The 24,391-nt window shown below is 43.2% G+C and overlaps 1 protein-coding gene across 2 annotated transcripts in view; it reads right to left on the bottom strand.

The window, feature by feature from the left end:
* The window catches only part of LOC147697737 (coagulation factor X-like), an 824,358-nt gene that overhangs the window by 530,845 nt on the left and 269,122 nt on the right, over positions 1 to 24,391 (bottom strand). For both annotated transcript variants that reach the window (XM_086934412.1, XM_086934411.1), the window contains exon 6: positions 10,513 to 10,650. In XM_086934412.1, coding sequence (XP_086790538.1) covers positions 10,513 to 10,650 — 138 coding nt within the window. The remainder of the gene's footprint in view (positions 1 to 10,512; positions 10,651 to 24,391) is intronic.

Raw genomic sequence — 24,391 nt, 5'->3', positions numbered from 1 at the left:
TGCTGAACATCTCTACCATAGGTAAGCGCTACCCAACCTTTCTTCCACAGGTCTCCTTACCCCAGTGGTCCTCTCTCTCCCTACCAGGGCCACCCCTTGCCACTTCAATAACCTTGGAGCACAAGCAAGCCTCTAAAAGCGTAAGACATGGTCCTTGCGCCAAAATGCTTCACTATTCACTATTGCAGTATTTATACCGCTGTTTTAAATCACTTCACTCGCGAAGTTCCAGTGCGATTCCACAATAATGGTACCACCAGTATCATTACACTTGAGCCGCTCATAGCCTGCACTAAATCGCTATTAAGCCGGCTGTCATAACATATGATCAATATTTTCTAGTGACTCTTTCTCTCCCATGTCTGTCTTGTCCCTGTCCCTCAATGTTAAATGTACAGGTGATCTTGAGAAGGGAATCCCCCCTCTCACAGTTATATACACTTTAGGGCGTGTAGACACATAGACTACACTACACAACCCCTAATCTTAACCTACACATATTGTTACTGTCCTGAAGAAAGCCAGATTAATAATAAGGCACTGGCTGAAACATGTTGACACTCTTAGGACGTAGGAGGTCGTAACCCGCCTCTAACGTCCCACAGCCTTAATTTTAACCGCTGACGGAGGCCCTTTTAATAAAGTTTCTTCACCCCAGGGACCATCCGCCAAGCCGTTTTAACCTCACCTTCTGAACACCTCACACCGCACACACAGTGACATACCTGCTCCGCTGTAATCAGGCGTCGAAGCACACCCGGGACACGCTAGGTGTCACTGGGTGGGCCCGATGATGAAGCATGCCACCAACTAGGTTGGTGGGTGAGGGCTTTCTAAAGACACCCAACAGGTGCCACCGCCAACTGGCGCAACAATACTGAGTCGCTATGACAATAACAAAATTAATGTCAGACTAACCCCACCTTCAGCTAGTCTCCTTTTGATTTGCTAACATTCTAAACAGTCCAGAGAGTCCGCCATCTTGTGTCTCGTTAGAATCGGGACACAGGAGGTGAAAAAGAAGGGGGGAAATAATTAAAAGTTGGCAGAGTAGACACCCCCTGACCCCCTAGGTTTTCTGAGGGGGGCCTAGAAGGACCCTGAAGGGCAAAAAAACCTTTTTTTAAAACTTTTAGTGGGGTAAGCCTTGGGTGCATTCCCGGGTACGCTCTCCGGTTCGCGCACCCTGAGCGCACCACAGGGAAAAACAGTGTAAAAAAATAGAGTAAAATAATAAAGTAGAGTGTTTAAAGGAAAGTGATGCATTGCTGGAGTGAGTCACAAAAATGATGCAACTCCAGCAATGTAGCCTTTCAAATGGGGCTAGTCCCATGTGAAAGGGCCTGCATCAGTCTTACGCCTGCTGTGAGGCAGGCGCAAGAAAAGTGATGCAGTGAAATCTCATAGATTTCACTGCGTCACTTCTACGACCCTTTCTTGCGTCAATACGCCCCCTTTGCATACATTACACCTGGCGCAGGTATAATGTGGTGCAGGGGTTTACAAATAATCTTGCAAAGAGCTTGGAGCCTGAGCACAATCTTTCTTCCTACCTGCTCGTTCTGCCGGTGACTCTGCCGGCGACCAAACCACAACTTGCCGCTCCCGCTGCGCGGGAGCTGCTGCGTGCTGTTCTGCCCCCACCTGCCTGGAAAAGATCATCAGCCCAGCTGCCGTGGCTCTGAGAGGCTGCAGGGGTGTTGCGCTGCAGGGACTCACTGTTCCAGGAGTCCCTGCGAGACCTGACAACATCCGGTCAGCGCCCCCTGCCTGCCCCGCCCCCGGCCGGCTGATCGAAGAAAAGGGGCTTGCGCTGCACATCCAGCGATAATCTTGCAAAGAGCTTGGAGCCTGAACACAATCTTTCTTCCTACCTGCTCGTTCTGCCGGTGACTCTGCCGGCGACCAAACCACAACTTGCCGCTCCTGCTGCGCGGGAGACGCTGCGTGCTGGTCTGCCCCCACCTGCCTGGAAAAGATCATCAGCCCAGCTGCCGCGGCGCTGAGAGGCTGCAGGGGTGTTGCGCTGCTGGGACTCACTGTTCCAGGAGTCCCTGCGAGACCTGACGACATCCGGTCAGCGCCCCCTGCCTGCCCCGCCCCCGGCCGGCTGATCGAAGAAAAGGGGCTTGCGCTGCACATCCAGCGATAATCTTGCAAAGAGCTTGGAGCCTGAACACAATCTTTCTTCCTACCTGCTCGTTCTGCCGGTGACTCTGCCGGCGACCAAACCACAACTTGCCGCTCCCGCTGCGCGGGAGCCCCTGCGTGCTGTTCTGCCCCCACCTGCCTGGAAAAGATCATCAGCCCAGCTGCCGCGGCGCTGAGAGGCTGCAGGGGTGTTGCGCTGCAGGGACTCACTGTTCCAGGAGTCCCTGCGAGACCTGACGACATCCGGTCAACGCCCCCTGCCTGCCCCGCCTCCGGCCGCCCTCTCAAGTATAAATACAGTATAAGGACCGTCTCGCGGGACGCTGGGTGAAGCCCGGGCAAGGGGCGGGCCGTCTGTGGCCGACCGGAGACGTATAAGGACAGGACGGGCCACCATATTAACATCCTTATCCACATTCTTCATGTACTGGGGAATTTCGTGACAAGTAATACAACCGAATGCCAGTGTGGTAAGTGTACCACACAGATACTGAGACTGAGGCAAAGGGAGACGGTGATTCGAGCTGAAGTCTTAATAACAATCTCATATAAACCACCAGAGACAGCACTAACACTGACAACTATCAGGCCTATCCCAGGAAAGTCTAATGGGATTCAAAAAATTAAGATCTCGCACTATATTTATGAAGCGAATGGGCACCGAGGAAGCAGTCAGGAAATCCTCTGACAAAGCAGTAAAATATGGCCGGATAACTAGGACCCCGGCAATTAGTAATTATTTTTCTGCCCTATCACCAAAAAGGGAATCACTTACCCATGTTCCGGAAATAGGAAATAATCTTGATCCTTTTGAAAATATGGAGGAAAAACTGCTCTCTTCTTCGAACCATCAACCTACCCAAAATCTAAGTGAACTTGATCTTGAACTTAATCAAAAGATAATCTGCTCATCACAGGAGCTACAAACCCTGGACCACGAGGCGATTCACTTAACATCCTCAACTCCAATAAAACGTTCAGGGAGCCCAGATCGCATCGAGGATTCTCATGGAAACAACTTGAAGTCAGTGGAAAATAAATCAGAAGTACAGTCAAACCCAGACAAGTTACCCAATAGTTCTTCGAAAAAAACATTAGAACAAGATCTAGTACTTGATTCTTCTCTGGACCCTTTTACTCTTAAAAATATCAATTCTACAAATTCCATCACACCAATGTCAAAGGCTCTTTTCTCTCTACAGGAAATCTTGGAATCGGTCCTTTCTTTTCTAGGACATATTCTGGAAAATTCGGATCAAACTTTAGACGTACAAATTGGTATACTAAAGTTTTTAGTAGAGGAGAAAAGGAAAAAAGAATCAGCTGAAGCAACGAAAAAACAACAAACATCTGATACGACGCAATTGCAAAAGAGTAACTCAATTAATATCAACAAAAGTATACAGATGCAAACAAAATGTGATTCTAGTACTCAAACATCAAAAATAGTAAACACAGAAAAACAAATAAAGGAAAATCCGAAAATCCATAAGGATTCCACTGTATATTCCCTAAAGAAACTTTTCAGAGAAGAACCCCCAAAAACTGCCAAACAGTATTCTATTTTTTCGAAACCTACCAAAAAAACTGATTCACACAAAACTGATTGTGGCAAGGTAATCAGGAAAACAGCACTAAATATATACCTGATGCTGATCAAGGAGAAATAATCTCTAAAATAACAGAAACCCAGGAAGAAGGAAGGAAAAAAAGGAGAAGAAAGCTGATAAGAAGAATTAATAAAAAGAAAACTCGCAAGCTCAAATTTCAAAAATCTACCACACCTCAAAAAATCCTTGAGGGACAAGATGAAATTACAATCCCTAATACCATCAAAATAGAGGCAACCAGTGACAGAAAAATCACACTGAAAGTACAATCATTGAATCCAAGAGCTGATGAATACCTGCCGTCCATACTATTTTCAAAAATAGGGCATAGAAACAAAGGAACAGGTGAAGATGATGATAAGATATCCTTGTGCGGGGAAGCGACACCGTCCAAATTTTTACAATTTGAAGAACTTTTTCCCTTCGATAACGTACCACTCAATCGAGGAAGGATAATCAATCTTCTCCAACAAATACTGCCTCTACAATCTTTGACCAGTAAAGAAATAGACCTGGTGATCTTCCCTAAAAAAGAAAATAGCAAAATAGCGATGGTTTCATTTTGGTCATCAGTCCTTCCTGGGATTATTCTTAGTGAAAAGGAGATACTTCATAAATGTGGTTATGACGTAATTGAAAAATCTGAACCAAAGGAAAATAAATCTAATAAAAGGTCAACTTTAGCATGCAAACCAAAAATCATTACAAAAATACTCTTGTATCAGAAGATTCAGGATCGATTCATTCAGGGAAGGATACCCTAAAAATTCATGTGAACAATGGTGAAAGGGTAGTCTGGTGCCAAGAATTAGAAGTAAAGGAGGTAAAAAAAAACATAAAGTCTTGGGCTTGGGTCTCGGAGACACTAAACAGCAACACAATCATCAACTGCCAACAACTTACTGTTTAACAATGGCTTGAAGATTACCTCGTGGAATATGGCTGGAAAAACAAAGAATAAAATGACTGAAGCTACCATAAATCAACCTGACATCTTGGTTTTACAGGAAACTTGGGCAACAAAATCTTTCTTCCAGAAAGGCTATTATGTTTATGTTTTCCTGCAAAAGTAACTAACCGGGGCCATGCTAGGGGTGGACTGGCAATCCTACTAAGGGAGGAATACTTATGGGCTCAAGAGATCGTCGAGACCACCTCCGATAATCTTCAGTGCATTAAGGTATCATTAAAAACACACATCACAGCCCCACAAAAGGCAATCCTGCTCTTTAATGTATATGCCCCACCTGGCACTAATCAAGACGCCCTATTCGCGGATATTATGGAAACAATCTCTCAGACAATAGAAGATCGATTATATCTGTCATATATAATCATGGGCGATCTTAATGGAAAAATATCTAACTCTGAAATTAGAAAGTGGGTAAACCTATATGAAGAAGAATCACTGGAAATATCCATTCCAAAATTTCCCAAAGGAATGAACTCAGATAAAAGAGGTAAATTGCTATTAGCATTCCTACCAAATCTAAATGGGACAATCTTGAGTGGCTATGTGGAAGGAGATGCACCGGCATCGTATACTAGACGAGGAAATGGAACCTTCTCAATAATCGACTACATAATCTGTGGTATGGAATTACTGGAGACAGTTACGTATTTGCATTCCAACTTCATCGATGAGAGTGATCACGCACTTTTACATCTATCCACTCATTGGATGGCCAACCCTTCCCCTACAAGCCAGATCATATTCTATAATAGCATAATCCTGGTAAAAGTTGATCAGAGGCGGATTTTCTGGAATTCATCAACCTTGGACAATATATCCGCACTGATTACACACACTCAACTTCTAACAAAAACATATTCAGATGATCCAATAACAAATTTTGAATACATAGTTAACAAACTCAAATGTGCTCTTCTAGATAAGTTACGACAGGTCTCCTCAGTAAATAACAAGAAGAAAAACAAAAACAAAACCTGGAATACACCTACTGCGAAAATGCTCAATAAACTCATACGAGCTCAATACTTTTATTTTTCTCGCCATCAACTCAGGCAGACATCAACAAACTAAAAAATCAATTAAGAAGAGAGAAGCACAGTTATAAAAGAATGTTGCAAGACCGTAATTGGGTTGATATCCAAATAGCCGCTAAAAAATATAATCAGCGAAAATAATGGTCCCTAATTGCTAAAATAACTGGAACAGAAAAGAAACTTCAAGCCATTCCCGTCCCACCTCATGATTGGGAAATTTATTTGAGTAATCTATATAAGGCAAACCCAACCAATTCTGATGAAAAGGACGCCGAAAACACCATGGAAAAGAATAATTCCCCGATTACAAACACCTCAGCATTCTCTATAGCAATGCATATTCAAAAAGCAAGAAGCACTGGTGCCTCAGGCCCTGACCAAATACCCATCAAGGTCCTGCAAGCAGACCCCAAGGAGTGGAGTCAGATGCTATCACCCCTCTTTAATTACATCTTTAAAACCAGGAAAATACCAAAGTCATGGCAGGGGAGCATCATTATCCCTATTTATAAAAAGGGGAACAAAAACGTAGCCAGCAAATATCGCCAAATAGCACTGATGGATGCTACAGGGAAAATCTTTGCCGCAGAGGTGCTGGATCGATTAAAAGACTGGGCTTTCTCGCTGGGTTTAATACCCATGTTTCAAGCAGGTTTTAGACCTAACCATTCTGTCGCTGATAATATTTCAACTCTCCAGACCATTCTTGACAAATATGTAGCACGGAAATATCAGTCTGTATACGCAGCATTCATAGACTATTCTACCGCTTTTGATCGTGTCGACAGACCAACATTATGGAAAAAACTAAGGAGACTAGGAATTCCGGAACAACTGCTGCAGATTATAGTTAATCTCCATACCAACACATGGTGTCAAGTGCAAATGGGGTGTGAAAAAGGTTTGACTAAAACAATTAAAACGGCTAACGGACTCAAACAAGGGTGCCTTTTAGCTCCGATACTATTCTCATTATATCTCAGTGACCTGCCATATCATCTACAACAAGGTTCAAGTCTGCCTCCAAAGATCGCTGCACAAAGTATACACGCCCTGCTATACGCTGACGACATCGTGATGTTGGACCTTACGCCCTTTGGTTTACAAAAGCTCCTAGATATTTTACATAAATATTCAAAGGATAATTTCCTAATACCAAACTTAACGAAAACAAAAGTCGTTTCCTTTTCTGGCAGAAAACAAAGTGCTAAGTATTGTTGGAGGCTCGGCGGAGAAAAAGTAGAAGAGGTTGATGAATACACCTATCTCGGTAGGATCTTCTCAAAGAATCTAAAAAATACAAAGCAGATAAACAATTTAAAAAGGAAATCAGAACTACATGCCGGGGCCCTCTCCAGACTTTACTCTGCTACAGGGAACAGGCATTTCTCTTCACTGCTAAAAATATACAGAGTAAAGATCCCCCCTGTTTTATCCTACGCTACGGAGCATATCCCTATAAAACAGTGGGCTTATATGGACCAAAAAGAAGGGAAAATCCTGAAAAAAATCTTGAAGGTCTCAGAATCCACGCCGGTCCAAGCTCTACGACTAGAATTCTCAATTACAAGTTCCTATGCTACAGCTGTTGCTAATGTTATCAGGTGGGCTTATAATCTCCTTCACGCAAAAGAAGGAACACTACGATCCCTGCTTAAAATTGAGACTTTTGAACTTGATGCTACAAAGCAAACATTCTTCGGGAATATGACTGTGGTATTCCAAATTGCCAAAATCAGTACGGATATCTTGCTCACCTGGTCAGCCTTGCAACTGAAACTTTTCTTAAAATGTTTTACTCCTAAACTGAGTTTCGAACTTGACTATGCACATTGTAACAAATTATCTACTTATAAATTCTACGTTGAATCATTGGAGTACAAGCATGTACAGCTATATATAGGGTTTTCCCTAACACATGGTGCAAGGAGGGCAATTACAATGCTGCGATTAGGTATCCTACCAGTGTTAACCTTTACATCAAGATGGTCACCGGGTGGATCCCCATTATGTACTCTTTGTCAAGGGGGTGAACAGAACATCGAGCACCTCTTATTTGCATGCCCAAGCTCTAATGTAGTAACAGCACGGTCAAGACATCTTGATCCTATATACCGTAAATGCAGAATTTAATCAGTAAAGGAATTACTATTGGTGTGCAAACAACCACCTAATGAACTTGTATGTTATAATTTCTATACATTTTTAAAATCCTTTTTAACATTATATTAACTTGTAAAAAATTAATTTGTAATGAATTTTTCCTTTTGTAAATTGTTTTTATATAATATTTGTGGTCCTCAGTTGAGTACCGAAACAAATAAAAACTTTTTGACTTGAACTTTGACTTTGGGTTTGCAAAGTGACGCATTTACCTAGATGCGTCACTTTGTAAATAAGACTCAACAAGGTGCATTTTTTACACCACTGGTGCATCACAAAAAGTGACGCACCAGTGGTGTAAAAGTGACGCATGGCCTCATAAATGTGGCCTTCAGTCTTCACTGCCTTACTCACCTTGTCTCACACTCAATTGTCTTTATCCAGTCTGTATCTCCACTCTTTCCTAAAAATCACTGCTCTTTTCTTACCCTTCCACACCACTGTTCTTTTACTACCTTTTCTTCACTTATCCACATTCCCCATGTTCACTCTCCTTCTCCTCACTCTCGTTCCCCACACTCACCTTCTTTCAGTCCCCCTACTTCACTTCCCTTCCCTGCTTTTATAAGTATGGTACTAAATGTCTTGCGTTATTATTTACTTTTCATACATATTCTTTTTTAACGAACGCAGAAATAGCGCTCTCGGAGCGCTCTCCGGAGAGCTTACCGGTGCACGTACCCTGAGCGCCCCAGGAAAAAATTATCAAAAAAAAAAAAAAAAACATTGGTAAAATATTTTTCAAAAATGAATTAATAATAATTAATACTTACACAAAACAGCAAATAAAAAAAATCATAGGTTACAAACTCGATATAGAAAGGAATTAGCTTTTAAAAAACCTTTGAAATTCACTGAAAAAAACATAGGTTTCACAATCGTTATAGTTAGGAATTAGCATTTAAAAACCTTTGAAATTCACTGAAAAAAACATAGGTTTCACATTTGTTATAGTTAGGAATTAGCATTTAAAAAACTTTTTGAAATTAACTGAAAAACCATAGGTTTCACACCAGTTATAGTTAGCGGAACATTTTACTCATACAAAACCATTGAAATTCCCACGTTATGTTTCTAGTGTCTGTGTGTTTCTGTTAAGTTAAAATATGTTTTACATTTTGAAGAATGAGTGTATGAATGAGTGTCTGGATGAAGGATTTAGTAGGTGCATGACTGACTGAATGAGTGACTTATTAAATGTGTCTTACTGAATGCATGGGTTAGTGACTAAACTGTCTGCATTTGTGCATCATTATGTCTGTTGTTGTGTAAGCTGCTGCATGTGTTGATTAGTAGTTATATGAGTGGCTATATGGATTATTGATTGGTTGCCCAAGTATTTGTATGTGAGGGTGAGTGTGTGTGGGAGTGGCTGGGAGGTGTGTGACTCTGTGCATAGATGTGTGAGCAGTTGATTCACTAGGCGTATGGGTTCAAGAGTGCATGTGGAAACAGCTGTATGGGTGATTGACTGTGTGCATGGGTGTGTTGGTGAGTGAATGGATATCTCAGTGCTACATGTCCAAGTAAGTACATATGTAAAACACTGTGCATGTGAGAGTTGGCATATATCAATGTCAATACATGAGAGTCTGTGATTGCGTAAGTGACTGTATGGATCAATTTGTACTTGTATCAGTGATTGTAAAAGAGAGTAAGTATGTGTTAGAATGTGTTTGAATATGTATGGTTATGTTTGTATAACTGTATAGATGAGGAAATGGGAGTGTGTTTGATTATTTGCATGACTGACTAGGTTTGCGATTTATTCCATGGATGAGTGGCAGTGTGTGAGTGTCTGTATAGGTGTATAAGTGCATATGATAGTGTTGTATTGATGAGTGACTGTATGTATGAGTGATTGTATTGGTGAATGAGTGGATGTGTGTGTAGACTTAGGAATCATTGAGTGTGTATGTAGTAACTGGTAGTGGTGTGTCAATGGTATCAGGAATGGTAGTCTGTATTAAACACTGGATGTATTAAAGATTAGATTAGAGTGTGAGGAGGTGCATTATATTTTCACATGGATGATGTCATCAGCGATGTCATCAGTGATGTCATTTGAGATGTCATCAGTGATGTCATCAGTGATGTCACTGACCATGTCATGAATGATGTGATATGTGACATCATCAGCAGTGGATTGCGGGTGCGCGAGTTATAGTGAGTCCAACTAACTATAACGTGGGAATTTCAATGGTTTTGTATGAGTAAAATGTTCAGCTAACTATAACTGGTGTGAAACCTATGGTTTTTTCAGTGAATATATATATATATATATATATAATTACGTTTTACAACTTGTTTTGCAATACTGTTGCTGTTTAACAATTCAAGGTTGTTTAGAGGTTGACAAAATAAATGATGGCTTGTTCTCAAATTTCAGAATGTTTTACATTTAAATATATTCCTATTTTCAGAACTGACAAAAATATTCATTTTCTCACAAAGCGGTCTCAAACACCTTTACCACCAAACCAATGAGATGCTAGACGATCTGAACACACTTTACCGAAGATCTATCAAGCACAGCAAACTCAAGGCGAAATGAATGTGAAATTAAAAGCTCTCTTCTTACCATTTGGGATGCATGATTTCTGGTTTGCTCCCAATGTATAGCCTGAGCTGCAAGAACACTGAACTCGATTTTGTTCCTTTGACGGTGAGCAAAACTGCTCACAATGACCGTTGTAAAAACTGCAGGATTCATAGATCACTGTAAGAGAAAATGTAGACTGGTTTAACAAAAATAGTTGTGGATTAGCCTATGTAAAGACTGTTACTGGGCCATCTTCCTCCACAACAAAGTACAGATCTCACCATAAAGCATCTGTTGCACTAGCACCTTAGAAGTTGAACACCCATCATCGCCCCATTTTCATTTTATTGGCTGTAAGTGGGACAAAATGTGGCATCCGACACAGTTTGGCAGTGTAGATAAGCGTTGTACATTATAAACACCTTGTTTCAACATTGTGTTTACTCTAATGTATCTCCTAGTCCCACCTCAAAACACACCAGTTTGTATAGGCTTAATAACACTTGAATGCAGTAATATTTTAAAGCAGTGCAATTTTTTTGATGCATCTGAGACACAATCATTATGGTTAAACAGACCCAGAATCGTATGCCATATAGAGTCTGACCCACAGCGTACTGTGAACACTACACAGGATCAATCAGGTTTTGTGGAAAACCCATATATACCCTCTTTAGGTAATTTCTTCTTCACAAAAGGAGTTCCATAACTTCTTGGAGTTTATGAGGGAAACAAGGAAGAAAAAAAATCTGATCGTTATCTGTTGACAAAAAACTGTTTTAAAACATATTAGGCAAATGTGCTGCTATAGATGGATTTAAGTCATTTGGGGCTCCCAGGTTCCTTAGGCCCTTCCTTCAAGTGCAAAGCTAAATGCCAATCACTGTGCAAATGCTCATTTCCACAGATATTTGAGTTATATGCAGTGCTTAGTTTGTAACAAAAGAAATGAGTGCCAAGTATCTCATCAGGAGGCCACTGCAGCTTGAACGACACATTGCCCCTGCTGTGCCACCAATTATAGTAACAACACAACTACTCAGTCGATGAGGATTTATAATGCGCAGCTAATCACCCGAGGTGCTTGCAGGCCATGGAAGCCTGTTCAAACAGCCAGGCCTTGAGGGCCATTCGGAATTCGAGAAGTGAGGTGATGGTCCAAAGGTGCATGGGCAGGCTGTTCTAGGTCTTTGCTGCAGTGTGGGAGGAGAAGCTTCCTCCACTTCTGCTTTGGTAGATGCAGGGAGTATAGGCAAGTGAAAAGGAGGCAGAGCTTAGTCTACTCGATGGTCAGAATAAGTTCAGTCAGTAGTTAGTGTGGGTTGTTCCTTGGTTGTGTAGCCTTGTGTGCGTGGGTCAGCAGCTTGAATTGGCATATCTTCTATACGGGGAGCCATTGGAGTTTCCGGAGGTGTGGTGAGATGTAGGATCATCAGGGAAGGATGAGTGTGGCTTCAGTGTTCTGTGTGGTCTGAAGTCTCCATAGAAGGTATGCAGCGATTCCTACATAAAGGGCATTGAAGTAGCCCGTCGGCTGGTGATGAGGGCTTGTGTCATGGTGGGTCTCGTGTGTAGGAGTAGCCACTTGAAGATATTACATAGCATGCGCAGAGTGAGGATGCAGGCGGAGGAGATGGTGTTGATCCGTGATTTCTTGGTGAGCTTGTGGTCAATGATGATTCTGAGGTTTCTGGCATGCTTGGAGGGAGTAAGTGCGTGTCCTATGTATGATGGTCACCACAAGCCTTTCTATGTGTTGCTGCTGTTGCCAAAGATCATTACTTCCGTCTTGTCTGTGTTCAGCTGCATGCAGTTCTTCTTCATCCAGTAGGTGACGTTTGTCATGCATCTGTGGAAGTTGCCACTGGTGGTGTTGGGGTCGCCGGTGAGTGAGAGGATGAGTTGGGTGTCGCCTGCGTTAGAAATTATGTTAAGATCGTGGGATCTGACGATGTTGACCACAGGGGTCATGTATGTGTTGAAGAGCATGGGGCTGACGGATGAGCCCTGAGGGACACCGCAAATGATCTCCTTGGGTTCAGAGGTGAAAGGTGGTAGGTGGAATCCTCTGATTTCTTCCAGTGAGGAAGGAGGTGATTCATCTGAGCCTGTCCTCTCGAATAGCGATGTGGTGGAGTCTTTTCATCAGAGTGTGGTGGTATACAGAGTTTAAGGCTGCAAAGAGAGCAAGGAGGATCAAATCAGATGTTTCTACTCAGTCAAGGAGGGTTCGGATGTCAAAGGTGGCTGCAATCAAGACGGTTTCAGAGCAGTGATTGCTTTGGAAACCGGTTTGGAAGGAGTTGCGTAGCTGGTTCTGGTGCAGGTGTGTCCTGAGTGAGATGATTGTTTTTTTCTTTAAATCTGTTGTTATTGTTTATATGTGATTTACCAGCCTTGCAACAATACAGGGTTAGTCATGCCTGTATAACTTACAACTGAGCTATCGCATTAAGAATCCAAGTTACCCAGTTACAGTTGGGTAGTGGAAGTTAATACTCTAAGATAGCTGACAATGTGCACATGCCACTGCACATTCCGATAATAGCATACTGACGAACCTTTGATTTAGGTGATTACTTCTTGTTTACCTGCGCAAATTACACATCTCTCATCAAGTAAAGGCTGTTTAGGAGACCCGCTGTGTGTTGTGTTGCGAGAAATTCGTCTGTAGTGCGAACAACAGGCCTGCATTGAACATTGTCAATAACATTTGGAGACGGAGGAGAAAAAACAGGGACAAACAAAATTGAAAAGTGTAACCAGGTGAAACCTCCAGATCCCTGCCTCCCCACACCGCCCATCCCACCCAGCACAACAACAGACTGTATTATATCAAACCATCATTGTGCCTGTTCATGTGTGTCCCGCAGGGCAGACTTATCAGCATCAGCCACCATCTCCTGGAGCCGCTGTTGCATGACGTGCCACCTATTCTTATCTCTCCCCCCGGCAAAGGTACAAGGTCTGGATCATTGAGTGCTAGAGATGGTCCATCTTGGAGGTCCTGTAAGATTGTGCCAATGAGTGGCTAAAGGTAGTTTGCGGAGTCCCAGAGTGTCCTCCCTACACAGCGCTATACTCTCGGCCTTGGCACAATTCAGCATCAACTGCCTCCAAGCTATCAGGGGAGGGGGCACTGACACTTTCCACTTCTTAGTGATTAAGCGCGTGGTGATCAGTGTTCCCAAATCAATGAAAAGAATGGTCACCTGTGTCGTTTACTTCTGCAAAAAAGGCCTATGAGACATACCTCCCATGAAAGCCCCAGTGTGTGGCCCGTGCAGTCAGCTAATTGGGTCATGACTCCCTGCCAGTACAGGACAAGGAGCAGGCAGGCCTACAACATGTGCAAGAGGTCTACATCCAGGTTACAACATCTGTGCAGGCAGCATCTTCACGGTGCAAATATCTATTAATTTTGGCAGGAGTAAGGTATGCCCTGTCTGTGACGTAATACTGGATAAGGCAAAAGCAAAGGTTTTGAGGGACTCAGAGGGGCTTTCCAGTATCGCAGCCCACACCCTGACTGCGCAAGGGTGAGGCAAGTCCGCCTCCCAGTGCCGTATCAGCGGTAGGAGCGACACCGCCGCATGAAGGCGCAAGGCGGCCGCAAACTATTTTGTGAGATGCCTCCTGAGCCCTACAACATGTAGGTATTGGATAGTCAGAGGCATCTGCTAATTCCTCTGATATCTTCCCCCATCTATTGCCCAATGCCATTATCAGGGAAGCATGGAGTAAGATTCGACCTGGGAGTAGGCCGTCCTCGGCTATTAGTGCATCATATGTTAGTAAAGCGCCATTCCTGTGAAGATCACCGAAGTGTCATGAGTTGATTGTTGATGAACTTTTCCAGTACCTTTGCTGGGAATGGGAGCAGGGAGATTAGTCGGTAGTTTTTGAGTTGACAGGGTTTTTTGAGTGGCGGTATGACTTTGGCGTGTTTCCAGGCATCGGGAAATGTTGCCGTGGTGATAGAGGTGTTGAGTAGAGTGGTGGGATCCTGGTCGATTCTTTGGCTTTCAAGGTTGAAGCTATGGTGCAGACAAGGGTCTGTGGTATCTCCAAAGTGGATGGATTTTATGGTAAAGATGGTGTCCTGAGTAGAGAAGATGCTCTAGGTGATCAGTGTGTGGTTCATGTTGGTTATGGTGGTGGCGAATCTGTCGAGGAAGTCTGTTGGTGTGGGTTCGAAGTTTCTGTATATGGTTGCGATCTTGTCGTGGAAGAAGAGGGCGAGGTTGTTGAACAACTTCTTGAGAGTGTGATGCTGTTTTCGCTGGCAACCAGATTGAGAATTCCTTAATGATGTTGAAAAGTACCTTGGTGTTGGTGGTGCTGGTTTTGATGTGTGCTGCAATGGCTGTCTTCTTTGTTGCCCTCAGCAGCCGTGGTAAAGGTTGAGAGAGTTCTTGAAGGCTGCCCTGTCTGAGGTGTCCTTTCTGGTGTACTATCTCATCTCCAACTGTTTGCTGTCTCATTTCGCTGTTCTGAATTCTTGGGTTTACCAGCTGACCTTTTTAGGTGATTTTCTTTGGATGTTGCTCTTGTTGAGGACGATGCTGTCTGTGCAATTGGAGATCCAAGCGTGAAAGTTTTTCACTCCCTGTTTGAGGTTGGTGGCAGTAGCAGGGGTGGAAGTGTTGAGGGCATTGGCCCGGCTGGTCTCTGAGATGTAAGACGGAAAAGTAACAAGCATTTCTCTTCCGTTTACAGAATTCCAGAGGAACTCTCTAGCCCTCTCGCATTGACCATGAGGCACAATACAGCCTTTTAAAAAGTATGTTTTGTTTACCTGTTCGCGTATGTTTTGTGATTCTATGTGGCACCACGATGTGGATCGATCTATTTGTTTGTTTTTTGTTAAAAAAGCACCCAGTTTATAAACACTGCAACTGGGACACCGCGCACCACTACATGCCTTTTCTCCTATTTAGGTTCACAGGCGCACAACTTGTTTTTTTACAGGCACCTTTACTATCTGTGTACAGTCTGGCGCATGACACATACGTCGCAGGCACCACAATTGAGGAACAGGAATACTTCCTTTTGACCTGCTATAGGCAGGATGTTGTTTCTTAATATTGCTGTTTTTCTTTATTACAGATACCTACTGAACATTATTCAATGTTGTATGTATGTTCTTCAACCAATGCTTACTAACCAGCATTTATAATCACTTTTGTATACTGCACCTTTCGAGTGGTACAGACAGGGCTGGTCCCTCTGGCGTCCTGAGGAAGAGCTTAGGGGTAAGCTCGAAACATGTTGGCACTCTACTAGGACTCCAGACTCATTGCAAACCAGGGTGACCTAGAGACCCACCCTACTTTTAGTATATCGACTAGGAGCAAGAATAAAAGTAATTCCGCCCACTAGTTAGGTATTTTTAATCACTCCACTCCACATACAATCAATCAATCAATCAATCAATCAATCAATCAATCATTTGTATAGCGTGCTACTCACCCGGAGGGTCTCAAGGCGCTTGGGGGGGGGTCCTCTACTGTCCGAACAGCCAGGTCTTGAGTTGCCTCCTGAAGGAGAGGTGGTCTTGGGTCAGGCGGAGAGGGATGGGGAGGGAGTTCCACGTCTTGGCAGCCGGGTAGGAGAAGGATCTTCCTCCCGTTGAGGCTCTTTGGATGCGGGGAACAATGGCAAGGGTGTGGCTGGTTGATCGTAGTTGGTGGGTGGGGGTGTAGAAGGTCAGGCGGTCGTTGAGGTATCTGGGTCCTTGGTTGTGGAGAGCTTTGTGTGCGTGGGTGAGGAGTCGGAACGTGATTCTCTTGCTGACGGGGAGCCAGTGCAGTTCTTTCAGGTGTCCGGTGATGTGGCTGCATCGGGGATGTCCATGATGAGTCATGCTGAGGCGTTCTGGATGCGCTGGAGCCTGTTCTGGAGTTTGGCTGTGGTTCCAGCATAGAGGGAGTTGCCGTAGTCCAGACGGCTGGTGACGAGGGCCTGGGTGACCGTCTTCCTGGTTTCAGTGGGGATCCACCGGAAGATCTTGCGTAGCAAACGTAGGATGTTGAAGCATGACGAGGACACGGCGTTGACTTGTCTGGTCATTGAGAGGGAGGAGTCCAGGATGAAGCCCAGGTTGCGTGTGTGGCCCGTTGGTAAGGGGGCGCTGCTGATAGATTGTAATTTTCCTGCTAATGATGTTGTACATATGTTAGCCTAATGTGTCATACATTAATATGCAGTTACAGCCTATTATTCATGTGCTGCAACCCACTGAGCTATTTTTCTTTATATGCAAGCTTCATTTGGATAGAACTGTTTCTGTAATGGTTAAGCTTTTGTCTTATTTTTGCCTTCTAAGTTAGAAGACTTGCTGTAGTACATTGCCTTCTATCTGTTAGGGTCCCATTGTTGATAATTTTGTATACTTTCTTATAATAATAAGAAGCTTGCCTATGACAGGCAGATTTCTAATGCTGACATTTGCTCTGCAGCTCAATGTCTCATGGTACAGTTTTCCCCCCTCCCTTATGAGCAGAAAGTCCCTGTTTCAGCATTTCTTTCCTCAGAGCTTCGGCTCTGTGTCCTTGAAGGGAAGATAACAGGGTAGCCTTCGCAGATGCCCAATGTATGAGCTAATTGTTCTCCCTCTGCTGAGCCCAGTACTTTTCCAGTCTGGGCGTGGTTTTACTCTACCATGCTATGTGATAATGTATTGCTGTGATGAGAGGAGTCAGTCCTCTCAATGCACTCTCTGGGGTGTAGAACTGACAGGGCCCATCTGCAGATGAATATTATTTAAATAAATATGTGTCTAATTCTTCTCCACTGCCTGGCTGGATTATTTAATTGTTAGTGATAGATGAGTGAGGTAAGTCGCTCAGGTGGATTTGAGCCACACTTATCAGATGGCGCCCGAGCAGGCACTCCGCGATAAGGATCTTTCTCACCCGTAGGTGGGTAGCAGAAGGCCGGGGACCCTCTGGTCGGCACGGTGGGTCTGGGTACCCACTTTGATGCCGAGCTTGGTTCTCGCAGCGCTGCCCCACCCTGCTGATCAGGAGAGGTCCCGGTTCATGATCCTGCGCCGGGGTCCAGAAGGCGGAACTTTGGAGCTGACCGTGTTGGTCCCAGCAGCTGGCAGTGGAGAACAGTGGATGTCGGGTTCCGCGAACAGGAGGTGAGTGGTCCGACTGGTTATTGAAGGAGCTAGGGTGCTCCAGGGACTAGTGTGTCCCCAGTGGTTAAGAGACCGGTGAGTCTCTAGTGGTAAAGGAGCCGGTGCGCTCCTTGGGCTAGTGTGCTCCGGGGAACTCAGAGTGCGAGTGGTGCTCTGACAGACTTAATGGAGGTTGGGAGGACATTTGTTTTTGGTCATCCGACCGGGTGGTACTGTGGTGGAGGCGTGGCTCATTGCGGGTAGGCTCCGGAACTCACCCCGAACCCCTAGGGTGGCGGTTCGGCGGGAGTGGGTCCTGGGTCCCCTGTGGTAAAGTGCGCAGCGATCTTTAGTGCCACCCGGGTGGCGGATGTGTTCTCCATCCTCAGAACAGTTAGTGTACTGTTCGGTCTGCGGTAGGGTCCAGGTTCCCCAGGACTTGGTCGACGGGCCTTGTCCCATTATGGTAACACGTGTTTGGCAGGGACTTAATGTGTAGGATGTATGTGCGTGGGCGAATGTGAGTGGTTGTGTGTGGAGATAGTTGCTTGGTCTTTTGTGTCCGGGTATGTGTGGGTTCCTTGGCGGTATCTGATTGAGTGAGTTTGGTGGTGTTTGATTGAGGGTGCAAGATGCCGCGTTTCAGTAAGTTGCAATGTTTTAGGTGTTGCTGCAGTTCAACTGATGTCAGATTGGCCAAGAGCCAACCCGCTCCTGTAAAAGACTCTTTTAATTCTAAGATGTATGTGAATATAGATTTATCCTGATTTTGTTTAATATTTTGATGCAGTTAAGATAGATTACTTACAGGAGAGACTGTTCGCTATGTACAGCTGTCAGAGCATGTTTAATTCCTAAGGTTGTGGCAGAGAGAGGTTCAGCAAAGACAGATATGAGGACTTATGATAGCCTAGAATATGGACAGATCAACAGTTTAGTTTTAAAAGAAGACAAAATGTGTACATTTGAAATGTGCAAGGTGTTCCTATTTAAATGTGCTTGTAATGGCTCAGGGGGGCAATGTGAGCAGTGATTAAGAGGATTGGGTATGTATGTCATGAAGTGAGTGCATCTTTTGCATGAGTTAGTTTGTCTGGTACTTGTGAGCTACCTGAGATGGTTGCGCCTGGCTATCAGTGTGTTTTTTTTTATGTAGTGTAAAAGTGCATGCAGGGCTATGCTCTATGAAAAAAATGTTGGTTTCTTTCATCCCCTTAATTTGTGAACAGTAGAAGATGAAGAAAAGAATGAGGATTTGATTACCAGTAATTAGAATGTATATTAATAGCAATGTAGAAAGTGTGTAAAGTTAGGAGGTAGAGAAATGTATTTTTTAAAATATGGCATGTCGAAAAAGTTAGGAAAGGCTTCTTGGCTTTGTCAGCGCCTGAGCGTCGAGCACAGACTGCGAAGCAGATTTGGCCTTGGTGCTGAATGCCAGGGGGGGCTAGGAAGGCTGGCGAGCAGCCCAGAATTCTTAGCTCTTGGAAGATGGTAAGTGTGAGATGCATTTTCTGAACGACAAAGGAAGACTTTGAAAATGAATTTGGGACTCTGGGCTGGGAAAGGTTTACTATGACAGTGTGTGAATTCTATTCCATTCTGGAAGGGTTAAATAGAAAAAAATAGAGAATGTGAGCAGGCAATTGTGGAAGATTTAGACGAGCAGAGCAGCGGTGACCTTGTGTGATAACAGCATTCCAATGGGTTCGCAGCGCACAGACAGAAGATTATGGGGGGGGCTAGGAGGCCCAGCTATTGGCACGGACAGGCAGAGATACACAATTGGAGCCATGTGAATTGTGAATTTAGAGCGAGTCTGCATAATTATTAGTGCAAAATGCTGGTTTAGACTAAAGTATGAAGGAGTTGTTCAGAACACGTGTGATTTAGTATCAGGAACAAACTTATGAATAACTTTCAACAGGTTATTTCATTTGGACAAGTCTGAAAAAAGAAGGATTGTCTTGAGAAAAATTAATTTACCAGATATTTTGTTTCACTGTTGGTCCATGTCATGGTATACAGGTTTTCTATTTGAATAAATACTGAGTAAGGGGGGGGGTCTCTGATGGGCATACTGATTAGTGTTTTTGCTAGTGGATCCCTAGTGGAGAGAACTGATCATGCGAGGGTAGGTATCTATTATTGATTGTGTTGCTCATAAGAATGGTCTGGTGGGAATGTATATATGCATGTATACATTGGATTTGTATAAAAGTCTTTGTATGCAGTTTGTCCATAGGACACCATTGCAGTGGGCCCAGTGCCCCACCCGCTGAGTAGAGGTGCAGAGTGTGTTTGTGCAAATGTCAATATATTAACATAACACAGTTAGAGCTGTGATTTCACCCAGAAGTAAGATGTCTGTGCAGAAAAAAGATTTGGTACCTTTAATTACAAGAATAACAGTTTTACGCATGGAAAGCACATGTATATCTTTTGTCTTTTGATGCTGCCTTAAATGTTATCATAATTTAATCATGTGATTTTCAATACTGCTACATGTTTTGTTCTTTTGGCTGGAGGTTGGGGGCTCGTCCTGTCTAAGACAACGAATAGGTTTTTTTTTTTTACATTGAAAGGATGTTAGGGTGTGAATGGGCTCCAAGCATAGGTTTTAAGGTAAGTATTTATATAGGGTATTTTTACTAAGTGATTGCCTTTCCGTCCAATATTTTGTGTGTTGTTGTTTTTTTTTTTCTTTTGTGGTTTGATTTGTTTCGTTTCAGTGCAATGGGAAATATTATCTCTGTGTTATGGTGAATATTGATCCAACTTTGTGATAGACGGATTACATGTGCACTGACATGGCATGTTGCATGACATGCATGAGAAAGATATAGTCCTTTGAGTAACTAATATTGTGTTTCCCTTTTTGTGGCTTTTGTGTTTGGTATATGTATTATTGCGTATTATTTTATGTTATACGCATGTAAATATTGTGTGTTTTATGTTTTCTTTGGCTTATTGTGCATTGTTTGTTCTGTTCTGCGTGGTAGGTATGCTGATCGATCTTAAGGAGACCAGCATACTGGGTTTTGGGCTGCAGTTTCACTGTGCATGAAATGCATGGCATTGTGTTCTGAGCATGGCATTGTGTTCTGTGACACAGCTTCTTTGCATGTGTTGCTGGGATTTGTCTATGCTTTCTGTGCTTGGCACAGCCACTATACCTGCAGCCTTGGTATGCTTGTTTCTGTTTTGTATTGTTTTGACAATTCTATTTTTGATACTAGTACAAGCTCCTCTGTGGGGAATTTGTTCTTGTCCTTAAATTTCACAGGCAGCACTTTTAGCAGTGTACGTCTATTTTGTTACATGGTTGTTCTTTTATAGATTTCCCTTTTGCCGCCATTTCCCTAATGAATGGCGCATAGTGCCTGGTTATGGGGGATTTTTTTACACTTTCCTTGTCCTTACTCCTTAATGGGAATATAAGGCCTCAAAAGAGGTTGTGTGTTTTGCAATGGATAAATAATAAGAATGAATTCTCGATATTAATAGGCACACACATCATTTTATGGCAATGACATTTGTACATGTGCTAAAAGATGTTCTAGCCCTCTCAAAAGTGCTATGTATCTCCTACAATTTTGTTTCTGCCCAGTGCTGCACCCGGGGGTTGATGGTTTTGACTGAAGAGAAATATGTTTCAGATTTCCTTCTGTCAAAAATGGGGGAGGTAGTTAGCTCTCCGCTAGCTCTCCTATAAATTAGGAATAGGTAACATGTATATTGCTCCCTCCTCTTCTCCAATTTTTATTAGCCTGTTCTGCTTTGCTCTAAAAAGGGAATTTGATGTTGGTAGTTTTGTTTTACAAGTGTTGGGTTTTAAAGTTATGCGGGCACACTGCTAGTTCTTTATTAGCTAGTCTGTGAAAATAAACTGATAGTCTTTATTAGAGAAGACGCCCCAGACTAATGTTTCCTTATTTGACCTTTGAAGGGAACAATAGTTCTGTACTTTGTCATGTCACTGACCACGTCATGAGTGATGTAATATGTGATGCCATCAGCAGTGCATTGCAGGCGCACGTGTTATAGTTAGCTGAACTAACTATAACGGGGGAATTTCAATGGCTTTGTATTAGTGAAATATTTTTTTAGCTAGGATAGCTACTCCTCTTGTCCTACTATCCTGATTTGTATGAGCAAGAACATCATACCCCATCTGTTCCAGCATGAATTTATCCTTCCCCATAATATGATTGGAGACATACCACGTCCAGCCTTAACGTCCTTAGCGTAGCTGCAGCCGTTTGCCTTTTCCCTCCGTTATTCAGTCCACATATGTTCAAAGAGGCCACCCTTAACGTCATGTATATTTACAAGGATTTTCCATACTACCTGCCAGCTTGAAACTCTCTTCTCTTATTATGTATACCCAAGCTTCCTCTTCTTGATGTGTTTTGTCATTTTGTGCTGTTTTCTCCACCCGACCATCACAAGACATGGTCTACATAGTGAAAAAGGTGAAAGATGCTTGTGTGATCCTCAGCAAAATATCCTCAGCAAAATATTTTTTCTGTTGCAATTATAGCTTTGTAGAAGTTAGTTTCCTGCTGCTTCCCATAGTACATGAGCCTGGTCATGAGTAACAAAATAAAATAAAGTGAATATTAGAAGTGTTTGATGTTTTGCACAACAGTGAGGGTTCACAAAGTAGACGCTGTGTGCATGCTATATGAATAGCGTTTTGAAATTCCCTTTTTTGAGGATTCTCAAGAAAATGTTTTGCGGGAATACAACATGTCTGTGTTGTTTTATTTTTTCTCTTCTCTTAGAATTAACGCATACGTCCGACCACAGGTAATACAGTGGAAAAGTCAAACATGTAATATATTACATATTGTTAGCACAAATTTATTGATAGGCCTGAGATGTTTTTTTCATTCAAATCCACACCGCCCAGCAAATGTTTGTGGTGTCTTGAGATAAAAAATTGTTTTGACCCTTTTATGCTTTGACTAAAGATCTTCGTTCTACTCATCAATAGGTAGCAGACACCCTGAAGCTGTTGCCGGAGGGGCCTGGACATTTCATCCACCAGCGGAAATACTGTTTGGAGCCCAGATAATTGGAACAACGACAGGTGCTATTGACGACGCGTACTGCACTTCGAGTTGAGGGCAGGAAGGCGTGGACCCATGCGTCGATGTGTCGCATGTCGAGGAGGTCCCCCTGCCGTTACCCTAATGCAAGTGGGTAAAAGAGGGTGCTGTTGATGAGGAACACGAGCAATTGCCTAGCTCCATCCCTTGTTTTAATGCCTCACTGAGGGGAGGGGAGCAAAGTGAAAAGTAACGTGCAGAGCCATGTGCACCGGAAAAAAAAAAAGAGAAAGATTTGCAAGCTCCGATACTCCCGTTGATACTAGTGGTCAGGCATTAAAGGGTCCAGTTCATGTTACAGATACACCCGTTTTGTTCACTGACCCTGAAGTGCGAGGGAGCACTCGCTATAATCTGCGGCCCCGAAAAAGGTAAAGGTGTACTGGACTGAACACTGGAAGAAGGGCTTAGTGGAGATTCTGTTGAAAAAGAAGATTTAGTGATAGGGATGGACTTGTAAGAGCCCTGGTGTTTAGCCGAAGATTCTGTTCTATGAGACTATAGAGTGGTGTGGGGGCCCAGCTTAAGTGCTCCTCTGTTACAACTGCTGTGTGACAAGCGACGTGGGATTAGGGTATGAACGGTAAAAGCCTGCCTGTGAGGCTTTAACGGACACAGGGAGAAGATCCCTTTCGAGGGTTGAAGAAGCCCTCTGGCCGGTTTTAGGACTGTCTGGGACAATTTTTTCTAGTTTAGTTTCTTTTTCCCTTTTTTCCTTTTTGCTTTTTGGATTTTTTGGTTACGTTCCCTTTGGTCGTCCTATCCCCGATGAGGAGCAGCCCTTTGCGGCTCCTCGTAGACCTGAGCCCGCTTCCCCCTGGTTGGCCTCAGTGTGAACTGTTTTTCCCTTAGTTTACTTTGGTCTTTTAGCTAGGAAAATGAGTCCCTTTGAATGTTCCTTTTCCCCAGGAGGAGCTGCCTCTGCGGCTCCTTGTCCAGATGCCCCTGCCCATAATTGGTTCACATGGTCTACAAATGTAATAATGTGTTTGTTTTTGGGAAGTTCATTAGGATGATGTAGTATTCTATTGTTGCACAAGGCACCTGTTACTTATAGTACTGCAGATTATTGGGTGTGTGGGTCATTGCCTTCAAACACACAAGGGTGAAAAAAAAAATTGCTTTTATTCTTGCCTTATGGAAGTAGCTGTCAGGGTTAGTATACTTTGAGTAGCCTAGATGCAAGTGAACACTGAGTTTATGGTTCAATAGGGTGTTTTCTCTGATCAATATTATTGCATTACTTCCTGCTCATGACTTGAACTGTGATGTCTTTTTAAGTTGTCCAATAATGACATAATGTTATAGAGCAATGGTGCACTGGGAGAATATGCTTAGATTAGTCAAAAAGGAGGGTGCCTCACACCCAGAGAATAATAATTGTTTTAGTAGGTATTGCAGGGGTTGTTCTTTTACTAGTTGCCTCTGCACTTCCTGTCCTATAGTATGCTGCGCTACTTCTATGACTATGCTCATCCTAGTATTTCCTTTCCCGACATTTGATTGATGAGTGATGCCGTTCTCGTTCTCTCCTTTAGAATTGCACAGTCCCTACTTTGAGCAATAAAGGATGTACTTATGTTAGCCACATTAGGCTAAAAGGAGGGTCTGATAGATTGTAATTTTCCTGCTAATGATCTTGTACATATGTTAGCCTAATGTGTCATACATTAATATA

The sequence above is a fragment of the Lissotriton vulgaris genome, chromosome 8 (assembly GCF_964263255.1).
Source record: "Lissotriton vulgaris chromosome 8, aLisVul1.2, whole genome shotgun sequence".
NCBI lineage: Eukaryota > Metazoa > Chordata > Amphibia > Caudata > Salamandridae > Lissotriton > Lissotriton vulgaris.
Note: the sequence above shows the minus strand (reverse complement) of the source record. Positions and strands in the feature narration are given on the sequence as shown.